Source organism: Lonchura striata, chromosome 4 (assembly GCF_050655825.1).
Source record: "Lonchura striata isolate lonStrDom1 chromosome 4, ASM5065582v1, whole genome shotgun sequence".
NCBI lineage: Eukaryota > Metazoa > Chordata > Aves > Passeriformes > Estrildidae > Lonchura > Lonchura striata.
This window is the reverse complement of record NC_140706.1, coordinates 68,532,922-68,549,930: the sequence shown is the minus strand read 5'-3', so window position 1 is coordinate 68,549,930 and position 17,009 is coordinate 68,532,922. Positions and strand designations below refer to the sequence as shown.

Genomic DNA, 17,009 nt, shown 5'->3' with positions numbered 1-17,009 from the left:
GAGGCTCTTGTAAATTTTGGCAGGATGTTCTGTTATTTAAATCAAAGCTGGTTTAAAATGTTAGTGGTAACAAGGAACACTAAAATGTTATTTGAAATTCTATTGTGTCATATTTTCTATCAATTTCTCTATTGAAGTATTGTAATTTAAATAACCTTTTTAAAATTAAAATATTCATGGTCCTTATCTTTGAAACCTTAAATGCGTTAGAGCTGTTAGTTATGTACTGAGGCAGGGGGTGATAAGCTGCTGTGCAGTGTGTGCCTGGCAACAAATAAGCTTTTTCTTTCTGCTTGTCGTTCTTAATGAGGCCACTTTACTGACAGGGTCTGTGATTTAGAGTGGCATGGTTAATCACCGCTTGGATACAAATACAAATTATAATGAGTAAACAAAATACTATCATTCCTGGTTAAGGATTAGGAGAAAAAATATTTGTCTATATTAAAAAAGAGTAAAATACTTTCATTTTGAGCATTTTCTTATTTTAATTATTTGAGGATTTTTTTAAAGCAGCCTCAGATAATCTGATTGGTGCATGGAAATGATTTTACCTGTGTCACCCCATCCAGTGATGAAACAGTTGGGAGCAGTTTTCTGTGGTCGCTCCCTCCTCAGTGGCAAGCAGGCAGGTAGAACGTGGGTGCTGAACCTTGCACACTGTTCCTCGGGCCCCTGCAGCCTCACCAAGGCGATGTCGTAGTCGCTGCTGTCAGGCCTGTAGTCCTTGTGCACCACAATCTCCTGGACTCCGATTTCCTCCTCGTACTCCTCCAGCACCAGCGTGTGATAGTCTCCGACCCGCACTACGTAGTTGCGAGTGTTGTTGCCATACCTGAGATGGAGGTGAAAACAAACAGGTCTGGCTCAGGCAAAGTCACATCCTGAGCATGCTAACAGGAGTGTTCATCATTTTCTTTATTGTTCACATAACTAATATTAGCAAAAGATTTTTTTTAAAGAGCAAAAATGCTTTCTCAAATGTTTACACTGACATTTCAGTGTGTCCTAAAGAATGTAAAAACCTTCTGAGGTTTCAGGTTGTGCCATGCTCTTTTGGAATGTTTTCACAGGCAATTCTCTTAGGGCCATTTGCCATGACTGGCGCTTCAAATGTACAAGGTGTGTATTATAAATTTATTTAGAAAGGGTAACACAAACTGCCAGTAATTGCAACAACAACTTGAGTACTGACATCATTGCGATGCTCCAAATAATTATTGGAGTGAAAACAGTGTTCAGGCCTGCTTTGTGGGTTGGGTGAGGAACTTTGGAGGCTTAGGTAACTTAAAAACATGTCACATCGACTGAAGTTATACTAAGGATGAAAAAGCATTTATGCATCACAAGCACCTATTGTCAAACTGACAGGAGGCCTATAGATCTTAGGCTTGTTTTGCATCTGATAGAACTCCAGTTTCTTTCACATCGTGGACTAAATGGTAAATACATTAGAGATTGCTACTGTGACTGAGATAAAAATCTTCTGTGCAAGTCTTTGGAGATTTTTGTATTACACACAGTCCTTCCCAGGCAAAATGTAAACAAGGGAGTACTGTTGGGTGTATGTATTTATTTTAAAATATGGCTAAGCCAACAGAAATGTTTTTCTTTTATTTCTCCTTTTCCTTAATAGCCTTCAACAGGAAATTTCTAATATGCTAGGAGAAAATAGTACCCACAGTGGCCCAGCACCTTTCAACCTGTGCCTGTTCTTTTTATACCATCCAGCAAATTTTTGGTCTCCATTGCTTGTTAAAGCCTACTTGAGGAGCAGCAGACAAAGCAGAAACATTAGAGTTTTCTGCACAATATATAACTGTACCACTGAATATTTCTTCTCATTGTGAGTTGAATTCCTGGTTGCCTGTAAAGCTTTTTTGGTCTAATCATTCAAGTATTCTGTCAGCAAAATTTCACTTCTAGGCTTTATGGAGAGAGAGCTGCAGGCTGTGAACAAACATCCTTTCATCCAAAGATGACCTTGTATACAGGATACATTAAGGGGTTTTTCCTATGCCTCATGTTTCTAATTATCCAGTTATTTTTTTAAGTGTATGGACCTTCCAATTTCACTATAGCTGTTGGAATAACTCAAGAAAAGAATGAGTTATAAAACAAAAAATAGCTTCAAATATTTTATCTTAAATAACATACCTGCCAAAGTATAGAAACCAATAATTCTACTGTAGTACTGATGAACAATTCTAATAATCATGCATAAAATTATGCTTAATTTTTATTCCTAGTATAGATGAGCCCACATTGGTTACTTAAGCAGTGTTAAAATTTCCAGGATATGAGAAATGGTATGCTGGCTTTTCTCTTGTCCATCTGTGGAAAATATGTGAAGAAGGCACTTGATCTATAGATAGCTCCTGGAAACCTATCCCTGAAAATCACTCTGAGATCATTTGGAAGTTCAGCCCAGCCTGTCCAAAGCCAGCTTAAAGCTAAAGGCTTCCCGTATTTACAGTGAACAATAGTGCATCCACAGGGTGTTGGAGCTGTATGCTTAGGTCTAATTGCAGTTTAAACATAACTTCTGGGATAAAACAATACCTTGGTCCCTGAGACCACGGGTAACAGTTTCAGGGTAGCCTGTGACAGCCCCTCGAGTGGATGCACCAATCTGGAATTACCACAGTGTGCTTTGCTCCAGCCATGCTGCTGCCCCATCCTGTGGGTGCTCAGCAGAGTACCTCAAATTGGCACTCCTTGGCACCACATTCAGTTTTCAAACCTGTTATCAAAGGCTTTCTCAAGACCCTCAGGTAACATCCTTGGCAGTCACTACAGAGATAATGAACAGGGAAATAGGAAGCCATTGTCTATGAATTTTGATGAAAACAACTAAAGAGCTTCCACGGTTCTACAGATGCACCTAGGGCATCAGTTGAAATAGCAGAAAATTTTACTAACTTTGACTATTTCAGCTTGAAATATTACCAAGGAAAGGCCTTTGTGATTTCAGGACACAAGAAAAGATGTGCATCTGGTGCACAGCAGATGTAATACACACTGTATTTGAGTAAAAGTCTGTCTGACTCTTCATTTTAGTTGCTAGTGTGCAAAAGGAAAGGCTCAAAATCAAAATTTTAAATGTTTGCAGCTCACTTGAGCAAATTCTACCAAATACTATCAAAATTGTAGTGCTCCTATATGGTTTTTTGCCAATCTATTCCAATGAAATAACCACTAATCACAAGATTAGCTTCCTTATTGTGCTAGTTGATGCTTTTATACTTCAGTAACTTAATTCAGTAATGAATCCTGTACAACTGTGTCTGTATCACAGTCACTGCTGTGACACAGTAAAAAGGACTATTACTGTCAAGATTTGTTCTTACCAAATTTAATCTAAAATATTCCAGTCCCTATGTTTGGTGTCTGCTCAGTTGTCTTCAATATAATCTTCAAGGTCATAAGCTGCAATTTTTTTGGAATAGGAAGTTAAAATGTCCAAAGTGTTGTCTGTATTTTTTCATTAAAATGCTGAAGTGGTGAATATAAATCACATGAATGATAACACCCAAATAATTTCAATGCATTAGGGTGTTTTGTTTGTTTGAGGGAAGCGAAGTTGAGTTGGTAGTTTTTTAAAACCAAAGGCCAACTCTTGGAACAGTTTTCCATGGGCTTGAACTGTAATGGTTTTGCATATGCCCAGAACAGCAAAACAGTTTCAAACACAGTGCACTGTTGAAGATAGACCCACCTTTTAAAGCAGTGTGCAGCAGTGAGGACCCAGCAGCTGCTGATGAGAGTAGCACCACACAGGAGTCTCCCATCACCATGAGAGGATTTCAGCCGCAGTGCCACCTGCCACGGCCAGCCGCCCCTGCAGGAGTGACACATGGTGTTCAGCATACATCAGTGGGGAGCTCAGGTTACCTGCAGTGTGCATCCTGTTGGCTTTCTTTGACTGACACAGCTTACTTAAAAAATCTGATATTTATTAAGGGTGGTGAATATTTAAAATCCTGGCAACGTTCAGAATTCCATTTAACAATGGTCCGCATTACTTCACAGAGAATTTGGGAATCCAGCACTCTTAAGTGCTTCCTCCCACAGTCAGCTATTTGAATTTTCTCTTCTCAGGTTGCATTCATTGATCCAAAAATACATTCTGTGGGTTCCTCACGAAATGCTGTCCAAGTCAACAAACCAGAAATTTCCTGTCAACTGGAGAGGGGAAAGGGGAATTTCTTAAAAAGCTGAACCCAGCATCCATCCGTGTCTTCATGAGAAAGTGGCAATACAAGAGGTATAAAGCAACTGTAGAAGTCTCAAGAATAGAGGAGCACCTGTTTTCAGCCTGTGGTTATCTGTTTTTTATTGTAGATCTGGCCATACTTGCATACATGTGAATACAGGATGTATTCTTTTTTGCTGGTTCAATATATTAGGAGTCAGAGAAGGGAAAGGGAGAGAGATGCACCTGTAAGCAATGGCAGCATCTAAGAGTAAGCAACAGGTAGTCTGAGTGTTTTCTGAGTAGTCAGCTTGAATGGCATGTGCTGGACAACAAGAGTTGCCAGGGGCCATCTAGTCCAGCATCTCAGTTACCCGTGCCAAATGTTTTAAAGTGAGGTGGAGGAATTTACTTCCCATAAAGAATAAAACAGTTTAGATACTTCTTCATTCTAAAAGATAGGATTTCATATATTTTTCTAAAATGAGGTGATTTAGGCAGCTTTGGATTTGCTGGTACATATGTAAGTATCCAGTTCTTTTCAAACTTCCTCAAGTTCCTTGTCTTAATGACTTCTTGTGACATTGAGTCCTTTTCTGATACATACATATGCTCCCTTTCTTGCTTTTGAAGCATTTCTGCATGCACTGTTGGATTTTTATCACCTTTTTGTTTCATCTAACATCCCTGTACTGAATTATGGTGAGACCAGCTTCCTTGCTCTGACTAAATTGTGCAATACATTATTTGTCAGCATTGCATTTCAGCAAGTGTCCTTAGAACTCATATTCTGAGGCAAGAATTCTCAGTCTCTTCCTGTGCTATGCATTCTCTGTTATCTCATTTGTCTCTTTATCAAGGTAAGTTATCCTACTTTGCTTTATCTGGCTGTATTAAAGTATTTTTCTGGGCTACCTCTTGTTAACCTCTTGTTCTTTGAAGCTCTCCCACTTGGGCAGTGTCTTCTTAGAAATGGATTGATCAGTGCTGTGCATGTACCTTGAAACAGGTTGCACAGTGCCATGTAATGATGCTGTTAGTGTATTTTTTACAATGCCTTTTGTAAGATAGTGTGAATATTTTTTTTGTGTTTAGTCAGAACTGTTAAAAAAGTAAAGTCAGTGCCTCCCAGTTTTTTAGCTGAGTCATCATCAAGTCTTATTTTATGAAAGAAAATAAGGTCTTAGGCAGTGAATCATACCCAGGCCTCTCTTTTTGGTATAGGTGGCATTTAAAACCTTGTACTACATTCATAGTTCTGTTTTTATAGCTCATATCCTGATATCAAGATATCATCTGATAAAAGTAAAATAGCTATTTTGTAAGTTAAAAATTGAACCCATTCAAGCATCTACAGATTTTCAACTAATGCTGCAAGTACTTATCAATTAATACTTTTTCATTTCCTGCCAAATTTGCTTTGGGTATATTTCTAGTCCTACACCATGACAAGTCAAAAGAAAAGCAAACAACAAGCCTACAATAAAACTGTACATTTGGCAAACCAGTTGTGGCAAATATTTGTCTTAGAAGCTTTATATTCAAAATTATTTATCTTTACCAATTATTTACCGTAAAGAATTTTTCCCACCAATTATTCGCTTTTGTCGACGATGGAGCAACCTCAGCCCACAAACAGAAGCAAGAGAATCTAAACCAGAAAGGGAGATGTAGAGAGCATTAAACTCAACATGAAAAGTGGCCAACGTTCAATGGAGGTAACTTTAAAAAAATCTAAACGTTGAAGTTATCCTGTGTTCCGTGGTAGTTTTTAACAGTTAAATTTTGATTGGGAAAATAGACTTAGAAATTCTTTATAAGTGAGATCTTTTGACTGAGGAAAATACAGTGAATTCTTTTAAGACTTAGAAATGCTTTGTAGCTGAGTTCTTTTGACTGTGATCAGTCATTTACACATTTGCTTCTCACATGTAGAATTTTATAGGGCTCTTCCTTACTTCCTGTAAGTGGAAGCAGAGCTTGGCCAACCACACAGGTCTCAGTCCTTATTTGAGGATAACCTATACCTTGAAAAGCTGAAAGGAGCTGTTGAGGTTTTTGCATCATGTCCCTCAAGCAGCTTAATGAACATGTCTGCTTTAAACCATAGCAACAAAGATTGAGTAGTCTTGGTGCTTCCTTTGTGCATCTGCAAAGAATAAGTTCACACAGTGTCAGCAGAGAGGATTCCCACTCCTTTTGTTCTATAATTGTTTTTGATAAAACTGTTTCCTCTGTGAGGTGGGATTGTTAAGTCTGTCTCTTCCTACCGTGACACTTGCTCACCTGGACCTGTTGGTCGCCCCTCATGACAGCAGCCTCACCTTTATTGCTGTTCCCAGGAACTTTCTTGCTTAGGTGGTCGCAGATGACCCCTGCGTCCTCACTGTGCCGGCAGTTGTGCATCCCAATGTCCTGCTTAATGCAGTCTGCCAAGGACCTCTCATTTCCTGTACACTTGATGTTATCCACGTGGATCGGGCCTTTGCCCTCACCAAAATAGGCCATTGTCCTTGCTCTAGCTGGGCCTCTGCAAACACAGCATATTTTTTCTTATTATTGAACATTTTGAGACATTTTTCTACATTTTAATCAAATTTCCAAGTGAGCAGTCAAAGACATTGATGGTTCATTCCAAACCCTGTTACTGTTTCACTTGATAGCAAGCACCTTCTCGCCACCTCTCTAATTCTGGTATGTAGAAAAAATAAAACTGTGAAATGAATAAAACAAAATTGCTATATTTCATTAATGTTTTTTGTGTATCTGGTTAGAAGGCAGTGTGCAAAGTATTTTACATTGTATCAGCATTACATTTTGCCATAAAACAAAATACGTGAAAGCTGCTTTTTCATAATCTCTTTAATCCTCATATAAAGTCAGCATCTGTGAGAGCTAAAAATAGTTTGTTCAGGTCTGATTCCCTCAGAAAGATGGACCAGTTAAATACAGTATACTTGTGGTGCAGTAGGAGCGATGATGTACAGACCTACCAGTTGTTAGTAGTTATTAAAATATTTTATTATCATGTTATCTTGTACAGGGCACCTCATATTTGAGGTCTAAAAATGTCACGTCACTGGAGACCAGTTCAGTGTCTGCATTCCCCTGTTCTTGGGACAGACCCAGTACTTGGTGCTTGTGTAGCATTTAAGCATCTCATTTGACAGTTCCTATGATAGAGTATTACTGTTAATTACTTATAGTAATCATCTTAATATATAAATAGATGTTTTGTTGTATATGGTTTAAGAGGCAGAAGGAATGAGTGAGAGATCACCCAACTAGCTATACAGAGAAATGTGGCAGAAAGCCACAGACACCTCTAAATGTGCCTGAACTATAAGTTTACCTATTGGTTAAGAGCAATTTACTGACATTTTACTGGGATATAAATATATGGAATTCCATAAAATTAAAATACAGATTACCCTTTTAAAGGATATTCTATAATTGTATCTTGTTAAAGTACTGCTTCTGTGCATAGAGAACTCTAACTGCAGATGTGATGAAATGCTGGAGCAGAGAAAGAGAATTTGACTATGAAAATGTATTAGGCAAGAAAGTATTTCTCTCCTGTTACAGCTCTTTTTGTACCTCTTTAATACCTGCAGTGTTGGGGAAGGTAGGTAAGAATGGCATGAAGAATTTACATCCTTTCTTGAGCTGGGTTTGGTCTGTTGGGGAGGAATCCTGATCTGTCAAACCATTTTCAAAGCTTCATCACCGTAGAAGTGTGGCTGGCTCAAACTGAACCAGCTCTCAATTGCCACATCCATATAACTGAAACATGAAAGTAACACAGGAGCTTCCTCCCTTTTGAAACTTTTGCACATGGATAGCTTTGCCTGTGTGGATTTTTTTACTATGTACTGAAGGGTAGGTGGGCAGGATTTCCAAGTAGGGAACATGGGTTAGAATACAGAGATTATAAAAAGCCAGGAAAGAGAAGCTCATGAAACACTACATGAGAGACGATACCACAAGGTCAACTATCCATACCTATTTTCAATAACTATGGTTAGGAGGTATTTGCTAGATAATCCAAAGCCTTAATTGCCTTTGGAACCAGTATAGGACAATCTCTGCCGAATGAGTTTACTATTATTTGACTTGTCAGTCCCAAACAGTGTGACTCTTGCTCCAAATATTTTTCTTTTGTGACAGATACTCTGATTACAGATAACGACAAAAAAAAAAAAAAGTCCAACTCTCTGATACCTGTGGGCAGCTCATGTGTTCATGTTTGTTGTTACAACACAGTGACATAGTACAGGCACTCATTGTAAATTCTTACCTGTTTTTGGTATCTCTGTCAAATAACAAAGTTTCTGCTTTAGGGCATTGTTCTAAAGTTCTTCAGGATATTGAAAACTACTTTGTTGTCAATCACCAACCACAGTATTCTTATCCTTCCCCAGAAAAGTATTTATTGCAGTTTAGAATTCTCGCTCCAGAATCTTATCAGTTACTTAATAAGGACACTACCTCCTTCTTCTTACCTTTGTATGAAAGCAAACTATCTCTTACCGAGCATCAGTAATCTCTCAGTTTGCTGATAATGGGAATGAAAGCTTTTCAGACCCAGCTAACCAACCAACAGCAAAACAGACAACCCAAAACAAACCCCACTGAAGAACATCTCAGGAAACAACTGTGGTGTTCTTGAGCAAGGAGTGCAGCTTAATAGATAAAATTATTTCATATAATTGGGAAATCTCTGAAGATACAAATGTTACATCTATGTATTTGTTACACACTGAAATGTGCCCTTACAACTGGCTTTAGTCCATCCCTAACAAACACGTCCCTTAATTGCTGCTTTCCAAGCCAGCTATTGGATGACCCTCAAAGAAACAGCCTTTTTTGTCTGTTCATATCTGTCCCTGGAGAGAAGTGGTTTCAGGTCTTTTCCTCTCAGTTCTCCCACACCAAGGGCCATGCACAATAACAATGCTGAGCTTTTCAGATGCAGTACTATTATTATTATTATTATTATTATTATTATTATTATTATTAATGATATTGTTAATGAGGAAATTGAGTGGATTAAGATAGATGGAAACCTATGCTAGAATTAACAAGTCAGGTAATTTGTAAGAGTGATATATTGACTTGTAAGTCAAGTTTTGCCATTTTGAAGCTATAGTGTAGTACTGCTTTTAAATAGGCTTTTACTAAATGAATACCAGGGAGTTTTTACAAGGTATATATTGTGTGTTCAGACATAATGTGATGATATTTGATTGGACAAACTTCACATTGTTAGATAGAACAAACACTTAATATTATATGTATTTCTTCAGCTCAAGTTTCTTTATAGATACACTTGGAGAAGACATTTCACTAATTTCCTGTTGTATTTCATTACTATTCTGGGTATTTTTCAAGTCTTATATTAGTACTGCTATTTATATATTTGCCCTATAGCTAACTTTTTGCTGCTCTTGGGTATCCAGAAGAAAAATGCTGATGAGCGGTATAAGCCTGATTAAGTGATTTCTTTCAAAAGTGACACATATATTGCAGTGGTTTTAATTGGAGGGCGGGTTTGTTCTGTCAGGTCTATCCCTGTGTTAAATTAAGTTTATTGAAATTACTGTCATGCAGACTAGAGCCATAATCCCTTGTGTAACAGTTTCATCACATATTTGAGCTACATCAGATCTAGCCAGATCAGTAAAGGAAGGAAAAACTCCATTAAATTAGGAATTCAGTTGCTGGTGTGCCTGCATCTGAATCTGCAGTCATCATATCCATGCCTCATGACAGTGGACACTGACCTGTTTTTGAAATTAATATGAAAACTAAAATTTTGTATTGATTTAATAGATTTAATAATTTGGAATATTTAACTTCTAATGAAAAATACTTAGTAACTTGCACTAACTTGCATTTCTGCGGCCAGTCAGGCTGGCACACTTTTGAATACTAACATTCCCATTCCCAGTTATGCTACTTAATGAACATTCTTTTTGAAGACACAGCCTTACTACTTTTCGTAGAAATAGTAGAAATACATTTTCCTACAAGAATCCCAAACTGACAAGTAGTAAAATACATACATTATCTTATTAGACACGTTTGTGGTATTTGGTTGCAGCAACTTAAGATTTTTAGATACAGAAAACATAACTTGACAAACAGCTTAATGAGTTTTCTTACTTGTAGCCAAGCTGTCGGCAGACTACAGCTGCATCCTTATCAGACCATCCATCATCACAAATTGTGCCCCACTGGCCATTGATAAAAATCTCCACACGTCCTTCCTTCTTATTCTCACCATCCATCAGCCTGATGGGAGGACCTGGGAATAAATTACTGTTGTCAGCTCACAGCAACAGAAGCAAGAACTGGTACTTCTGTTTATTTTCATTATATTTCGTACAACTGATATTTACATTCAACAAGCCTAATATCAGTGGTTAAAGTAGTCATGTTCATCCTGGCTGGCAAAATGAAGCAGTTTGTACAAATTACAAGACAAATACTAAATACTACTGTACTTTACTCTTCAGCTGATTCCTTCATTCCAAGCCAATATGTGACATAATTCAGAAATTGACCACAATTCTATACAAATGGTAGAAAACACCTGAGATACCTTTGATGCGATACCCATACAAGCTGGACAGGTTTTCCTTACAGAAACTTTATGGATGGATGTAACTGTATCTCAGTCTATAAATCTATTCTCAAACTGGTTGCTCTTGCTCCTCCTAACCACTGCAAAAATACCACAGCATTGTGTTGAACTTCAGCTATTCATTATCACTATGCACATTGTTCTGCAGCATGTTATTCTAGATTATTTTTCTAGCAATTTAAATTGATTGTTTATTCACATACATTCTTAATATGAAATTTCACTTATGTGGACTAGTCAGACTTAGTTGATCATGGTTTCTGCAGTGCTTAGCCTCTAGTTAAGTTTTGACTCATTAGGCAAAGTACATACTTAATTCTTACTTACTCTAAAATTCCTCTGTAGCCCGCAAGCAATGCAAATACCCTTAAAACAGTTATGAATTCTTGTGTGGCCTCTTTGTAATGGTCAAGGGAGACTCACCTTCTCAATCATTTTGTATAGCATACTTTATCATCTTTAATATACTCATGAGAGTTGCTTTTTAGAATAATGGAAAAGACTCTTCCTCATTCTTCTAACCTGTTCCTAATATTTTCTAAATATGTGAGGATGAGGGATTACTTAATTGCACTCTTAAAGCAGTATTTTGGGATAGCTGCACTTGCTATTTAATTCAGATTTGTTTAGGGTATGCATAACTTCTGTATACCAAACATGAATCTGGTCAGGGCTAGTTAAACCCTAAGTCATTAAATGAATGAGGAAATATTTGAAGATAAAATCCAAGTATGTTTGCTTCCAATGTAATTTAAAGCATATTGTTTATGTTGGAGTTCATACTGTCTGGACAGTTACATTGATTAACTTCACCAGCATTCTGTTTACTTATGCTGTCGTGATCTTACTGAACAAATGTCATTATTGTAGTATATCCTATCTCCTTTTTAGTGCTCTGTATTATCTGTATTTCCTTAAGTCCTATCATCTGTTTTCTCTTTTGTTTTCCACTGAATTTATCCTTATGGGAAAAAAAAGCTTTTTCAAATGCTGAGAAGTAAATAGTAATAACACTTTGTCCACTTTCCAAGAAGAAATCTCCTAGGAAATGTCAGATAAACGGTCTTATTTTCTTGTTGAACTGATATGTTCTGGAAGAATACAACTTAGGTGAGAATTGTAATTCAATTAACCAAATAGAGGCACAGAATACTATTAATATTTTATTGTTATTTATTTATTGTTTAAGTAATATTTTATTGTTATCTCATCATCTTGTGGTTTAGAAAACATATCTTTATTTATGACCAAAAAATTAATATAGCATTCTGGCAGTAGGGATGTGAGAATGTAACCATATGGATGTATTTAAATGAATCAGACTCCTTCAGCAGAGATATTTTATAGGAATTTGAGCAAAGTGGCACAGATGGTTTGCATCTGGAAAGACAGCAGTCATGGATTGAATTCTTGTTATTTTTGGGAAAATTCTTTCTAACAAATAGGATTTGATATATGTACTGCAACACAAAACAGTCATTGGATGTTGAGAGAGCTATATTGAATAAGCCTGTAAAGAGAGAGAGACTCAAAAAGTACATGTGGAAGTGCTGAATGATATAACAAGTAGCAACACTGTGTAGTAAAACCATGTTGTAGTTTGTGGGATAAACCTTCAGACTGTGATTTCAAGGAAACAGGCATATAATACCAATTTCAAATTCAACTGAAACATTCTTGAGTAAGCTAGACAACATTGGCAGAAATTTTCTAAACTACTACATACTGACAAGCTACACACTTCATGTAGCAAATTGTAAAACAAACTTTTTCAGAATTGCTGTGCAACCCATTGTTCCCCTGTAGTTTCTACTGCACATATGTCATAGACAGAATTATTTTGTAATTATCTGCATGTGGATTTAGGAATCTTTGACATTTATTTGTTTATAGTTGTTTCTATTTTATTTTGTTTATATTTTTATCACTGTGTAATTGTTATTTTTCTATAATTTCTTATCAGTCTTTTTATTCTCTTTATTTTCACACAAGTTTGTAGGCCTTTGACATTGGAACTAACTCTTTTATCTGGGTGTGTAGTATCATTCTGTCCTGGTCAGCGAGTGGGGCCTATTGACCCAGACACAATATAAATGATAGGCTGTAGTAACACAGAAATAATTTCATGCATCTCACCCTTCCTTCTTGCTATCTCTGAACTTCCCATCTTCTCCATATCCCTTGTTTTGTATTGTCTGAATGCAAAGCCGTAGGAGGATTAGTATTGATTTGTATTCCTGAGTTCTGTCTCCAGCATTTGACACCAGGCATTACTTGGAGGTTGAGAAGTGCCAAGTAAAATTAGGTACCTCATCCTGAAGTACTGAATAGGTTCAAAATCTAATGGAGACTGAGACTGAGACTGAGCATGTCTAGAATGTGACTTTGTTACCGTGCAAATCTGGGTTGAGCTTTAATGTTCTGGATGCTTACATTCTAAACAAAACTTGATTACTTCCTGTGATCTTCAGGAGAAAAGTTAAGGGTTTTTCCCCTTCCTGTGCTTTCCTTGCACCCATCTGACAAATACCAGGATATTGAGAATCCTTAAGTATCCTGTCCTTTGGTTGGATCTGTATCCACAGCAATACTCATACTGTGACTTCAGCAAAGAGCTTCCTTACCAAGTGTGCGCTTGTGGCTGTCATTTTCTGGGTGGCAGATGAGTCTGACATCCTCCTGATGGTTGCAGTCATGCTTCCCCCACTCCCGCCAGGAGCACTGCAGAAGGTTTGTCTCCTTCCCAGAGCAGATCACATCATCCAGCCAGATGGGCCCAGAGCTTCCTTCTGAGTGGCTCTCTTTTTCCATACCTGCACTTTTCCCATACCTGCACAACACAGAGGTATGTTTTGGTCCACAGTGATCAGAGGACACATGTTGCTTAAGCATGAGAAAAGAAACTGATATTCCTGAGGAAATAAAGATTTCTCCAGTATTCTCAGTAAGCACGTTCAGTTAACATTAAATTCAATGAGAGCACCATATGCTGCCTCTTCAGTATTTTTTTTTTTTAAGGAATTACTGTTACATTAGTGCAAACTTAAGAATGTAATGCCTTTGATTAAGGCTGCTCTTCAACCAAGCATATGGCTGGCTCAATGTCTCTGAGGCTTTAAGCATGTTCTTAGTATTCTGTATACATTTAAATGTCACAGTCTGAGACAAAATCCTTTTTTGAATGTCAGCTGTTACAGTTTGAAGGCAAGACAGCAGTCATCTACTGAGAGTGTATCTTTGTAGCCAGAGATCAGTAGGAAAAGTAGGGAAGACTGAATGCATAAAACAAATGGGATTTTTCTAAAATGCATTCAATACATAACTGTTCCAAGGCCAGGCTGTGGGATTTTCTGAGGTAGTGCAGAAAGAATTACTCTTTGAAAATACCTGTCATTAATGACTGTGCAACAAGCAAAGATTTAGAAGAAGCAAGCTTTTATAGGGGAAATAGAAATCAAAATCAATTCTTCTCTATAGCACCTGCATTGATCTCAGCAAAAAAGAGAATTGGAAGGAACTTGGTGAATAAAGGCTGCTAAATCAGGCTTATTGAAGGTTTTCCTACCTAAACTAAGGCCTAAATACCTCTGTGAAACTGAGGAAAGCAGGCTTTAATGGATTTTAACTTGGTTGTTTCTTTGAAGCACTCAGCTAATATTAAAAAGCAGATTCTTAAAATAGGGTCCATGTAGGGTTCATGTAACTGTTCGTCATCATGCTCAAGTCACTGAGTCAGATATCCAGTATCCAGTAATCTTACTTAAATCCCAGCTGCCAGCAAACCACCTGCGTGTTCAGCTCCGTCCAGCCGTCATCACAGACCGTGCCCCACTGCCCTGCGTGATAGACCTCCAGGCGGCCCTCGTGACTGCCCTTCCCACCTGTGAGCCGCAGTGCACCCTCTGTGCCCGGAACAAGGGAAAACAAAAACAAGGATCAGTGTTTCTTAGGTCTCATTGTTGTTCTAAAGCAAAATCAGTAACATTGCCTTTACTGCATCCATCTGGGTTTGTGCCTCTGCAAACTTTAGAAGTTTTTTCCAGAGCTGGGAACTCTGCCTTTGTTCCATTTTTTCCTGTGATGATTGATGACTGGAGTACCTGTGAGAGGTGTGCAGGAAACACCAGCATCTTCTTTGTGGCCACAGTTGTGTTCTCGCCAGGAGCTTTTTGGGCACTGTTCTATCGAGAGTTCATTTCCCGTGCACTGTACTTCATCCAGCAGCACGGGGCCAGAGCCTTCTCCAAAGTAAGCTTGGCTCCATGCCCTGGCAACACCCCTGTGGAAATGCAAGGAGCACCCAGTCAGAAGGAAGCATGCTGGAGATTTTCCTTTCCTGTGCCTTTGACTTTTAACTTTCCTAGGAAAGATTACAGATGAACAGCTTGGGTATGAGGATTCTAATTTTAATACTCATTTAATATCTATATGTAGTAAAAATAATCCAATATATATTTCTAAAGTGACTTTCACCTGTTGTCCTCAAAGCACATTAATCAAATACCCAGGTAAATGTGATTGTTCCCTATTTAGTCCTGTGAAAACCACATCAAAGAGATCTTAAGTGACTTGACAAGTGTCATTATCACCCATCAGCAATAGAAATAAGAACAGGAAGCAGATCAACAACTAGCCTTGTTTGGGGTATATTCTTTGTCAGCAGAACGGATTTTGAGCACAAAATACTATGTTCATTTGAAACACTCCATTGGTTTAGAATTAAAGAAATTATGCAGTGTTTAAACCTTTATCATCTGTCAGGATTTTTTCAATTCTATTTAAAACATCATGTCTTTCATACATAAATGTTAGCCATGGTTTGGTTTCTTTCCACTCAATGTTTTCTCTGTTCCTCTATTTGCTCTAGTTTGAAATGGCAAGATTGAAATGTCTAAATTTTGGATTGTAATAATTTACCTGTCTAAAGCATTAGTTTAAATTAACTAAAAGAACAATATTGTTTTTCCAGTGTGTCTGATAAATGTATAGAAAAATATTAAGGAAAAAATCTTTATTCATTAAGCAGCTGGCTGAAATCAAAGATATAATGATGGACTGCTCTGAATGCTTTTACATTTTATACCATATTCCAGTAAGAGTCTCTGGAGTTAGGCAGAGACAACACATCCCAACGTTATAACCAGGGGAATTTGTGTCAAGCAAAAATTATTTAGGAAAACAAATAATAAAAGATGATACCGTTATTCTCCACCTATTCATGGTAGATTCATATTCTGGAGTATTACAGGAGTGCTACAGAAAAGTTAAAGGGGTATGGGAACCTACTTACTGAGAAGCTTTAGTTTTACAGTTTCTGGCATGTTTCCAGATGGATTAAGAGTATGCAAATTTGGATTATTTTTAGTTCTTCAGAACTGGTCTACTGCCACTGTTGGTAAGTTCATTTCACTTCAAATTAATTAGCATGTTTGTTGTAACATCTTGCTTACTTGAGAAATTCTGTAACTCTCTAGACATATTTCAAAAAGACTTAGTAGGTTTAGCACTGTCTCAATACAATTGATTTACTCAGAAAAACAAATCAAATTAGAAGCATCACAGCACTGCACTTTGTGATGATTAAATATAAGTAATAAAAAGTTTTAGTGTCATCAAGAAGGAGGCAGGCTAAGAGCATTACACTTGTCATTAGTATACAGAAATGCAAAGCAGGGCGTGATAACTCCCCAAACCTATTAATAGCAGCCCAAGCCAAAAGCAAGAAAAGGCTGCAGGAAGATAGACTTTCCATTAGGTATTCCCAATTGAAAATGTGCAGCAATATAGAAAGACAACATAAAATAAGCTGGGGAAAAAAAAAACTGATGTCAGAGGAGCATATGGGTTCCTATATTGGCTCAGCAGGAGATCTACAATATTTTTAACTAGTTCACAGTTCTCATCTTTCTGGGCTAAACAAATACATTCTGGGAATCACCCATTAATGTCACAGAACTTTCTACCTTCAATACCACTTCTTTCACTTCACTGTAGACCCAGCAGGCAATTTCTGTTCTAGTCTCCTCTGCATTTACCTGCTTAGTTCTCATCCAGTCTGTCTCAGAAATAATCCCCTTCACCTGCATGGGGTATAACCCAGCATCTTCTCTGCTTCTTGCTCCTAGTTCTTTCCCTCTTCAACCCTATTGGTTCTTCCATCCCAGTTTT

At 37.5% G+C, this 17,009-nt stretch overlaps 1 protein-coding gene across 1 annotated transcript in view; it reads right to left on the bottom strand.

Moving 5' to 3' along the window:
* The window catches only part of PRSS12 (serine protease 12), a 33,107-nt gene that overhangs the window by 3,636 nt on the left and 12,462 nt on the right, over positions 1-17,009 (bottom strand). The window contains exons 5-12 of the mRNA XM_031504675.3: positions 14,942-15,120; positions 14,602-14,743; positions 13,466-13,671; positions 10,361-10,502; positions 6,520-6,725; positions 5,768-5,846; positions 3,719-3,841; positions 555-835 (exon numbers count right to left, since the gene is read on the bottom strand). Of these exons, the coding sequence (XP_031360535.2) occupies positions 555-835; positions 3,719-3,841; positions 5,768-5,846; positions 6,520-6,725; positions 10,361-10,502; positions 13,466-13,671; positions 14,602-14,743; positions 14,942-15,120 (1,358 nt within the window). The remainder of the gene's footprint in view (positions 1-554; positions 836-3,718; positions 3,842-5,767; positions 5,847-6,519; positions 6,726-10,360; positions 10,503-13,465; positions 13,672-14,601; positions 14,744-14,941; positions 15,121-17,009) is intronic.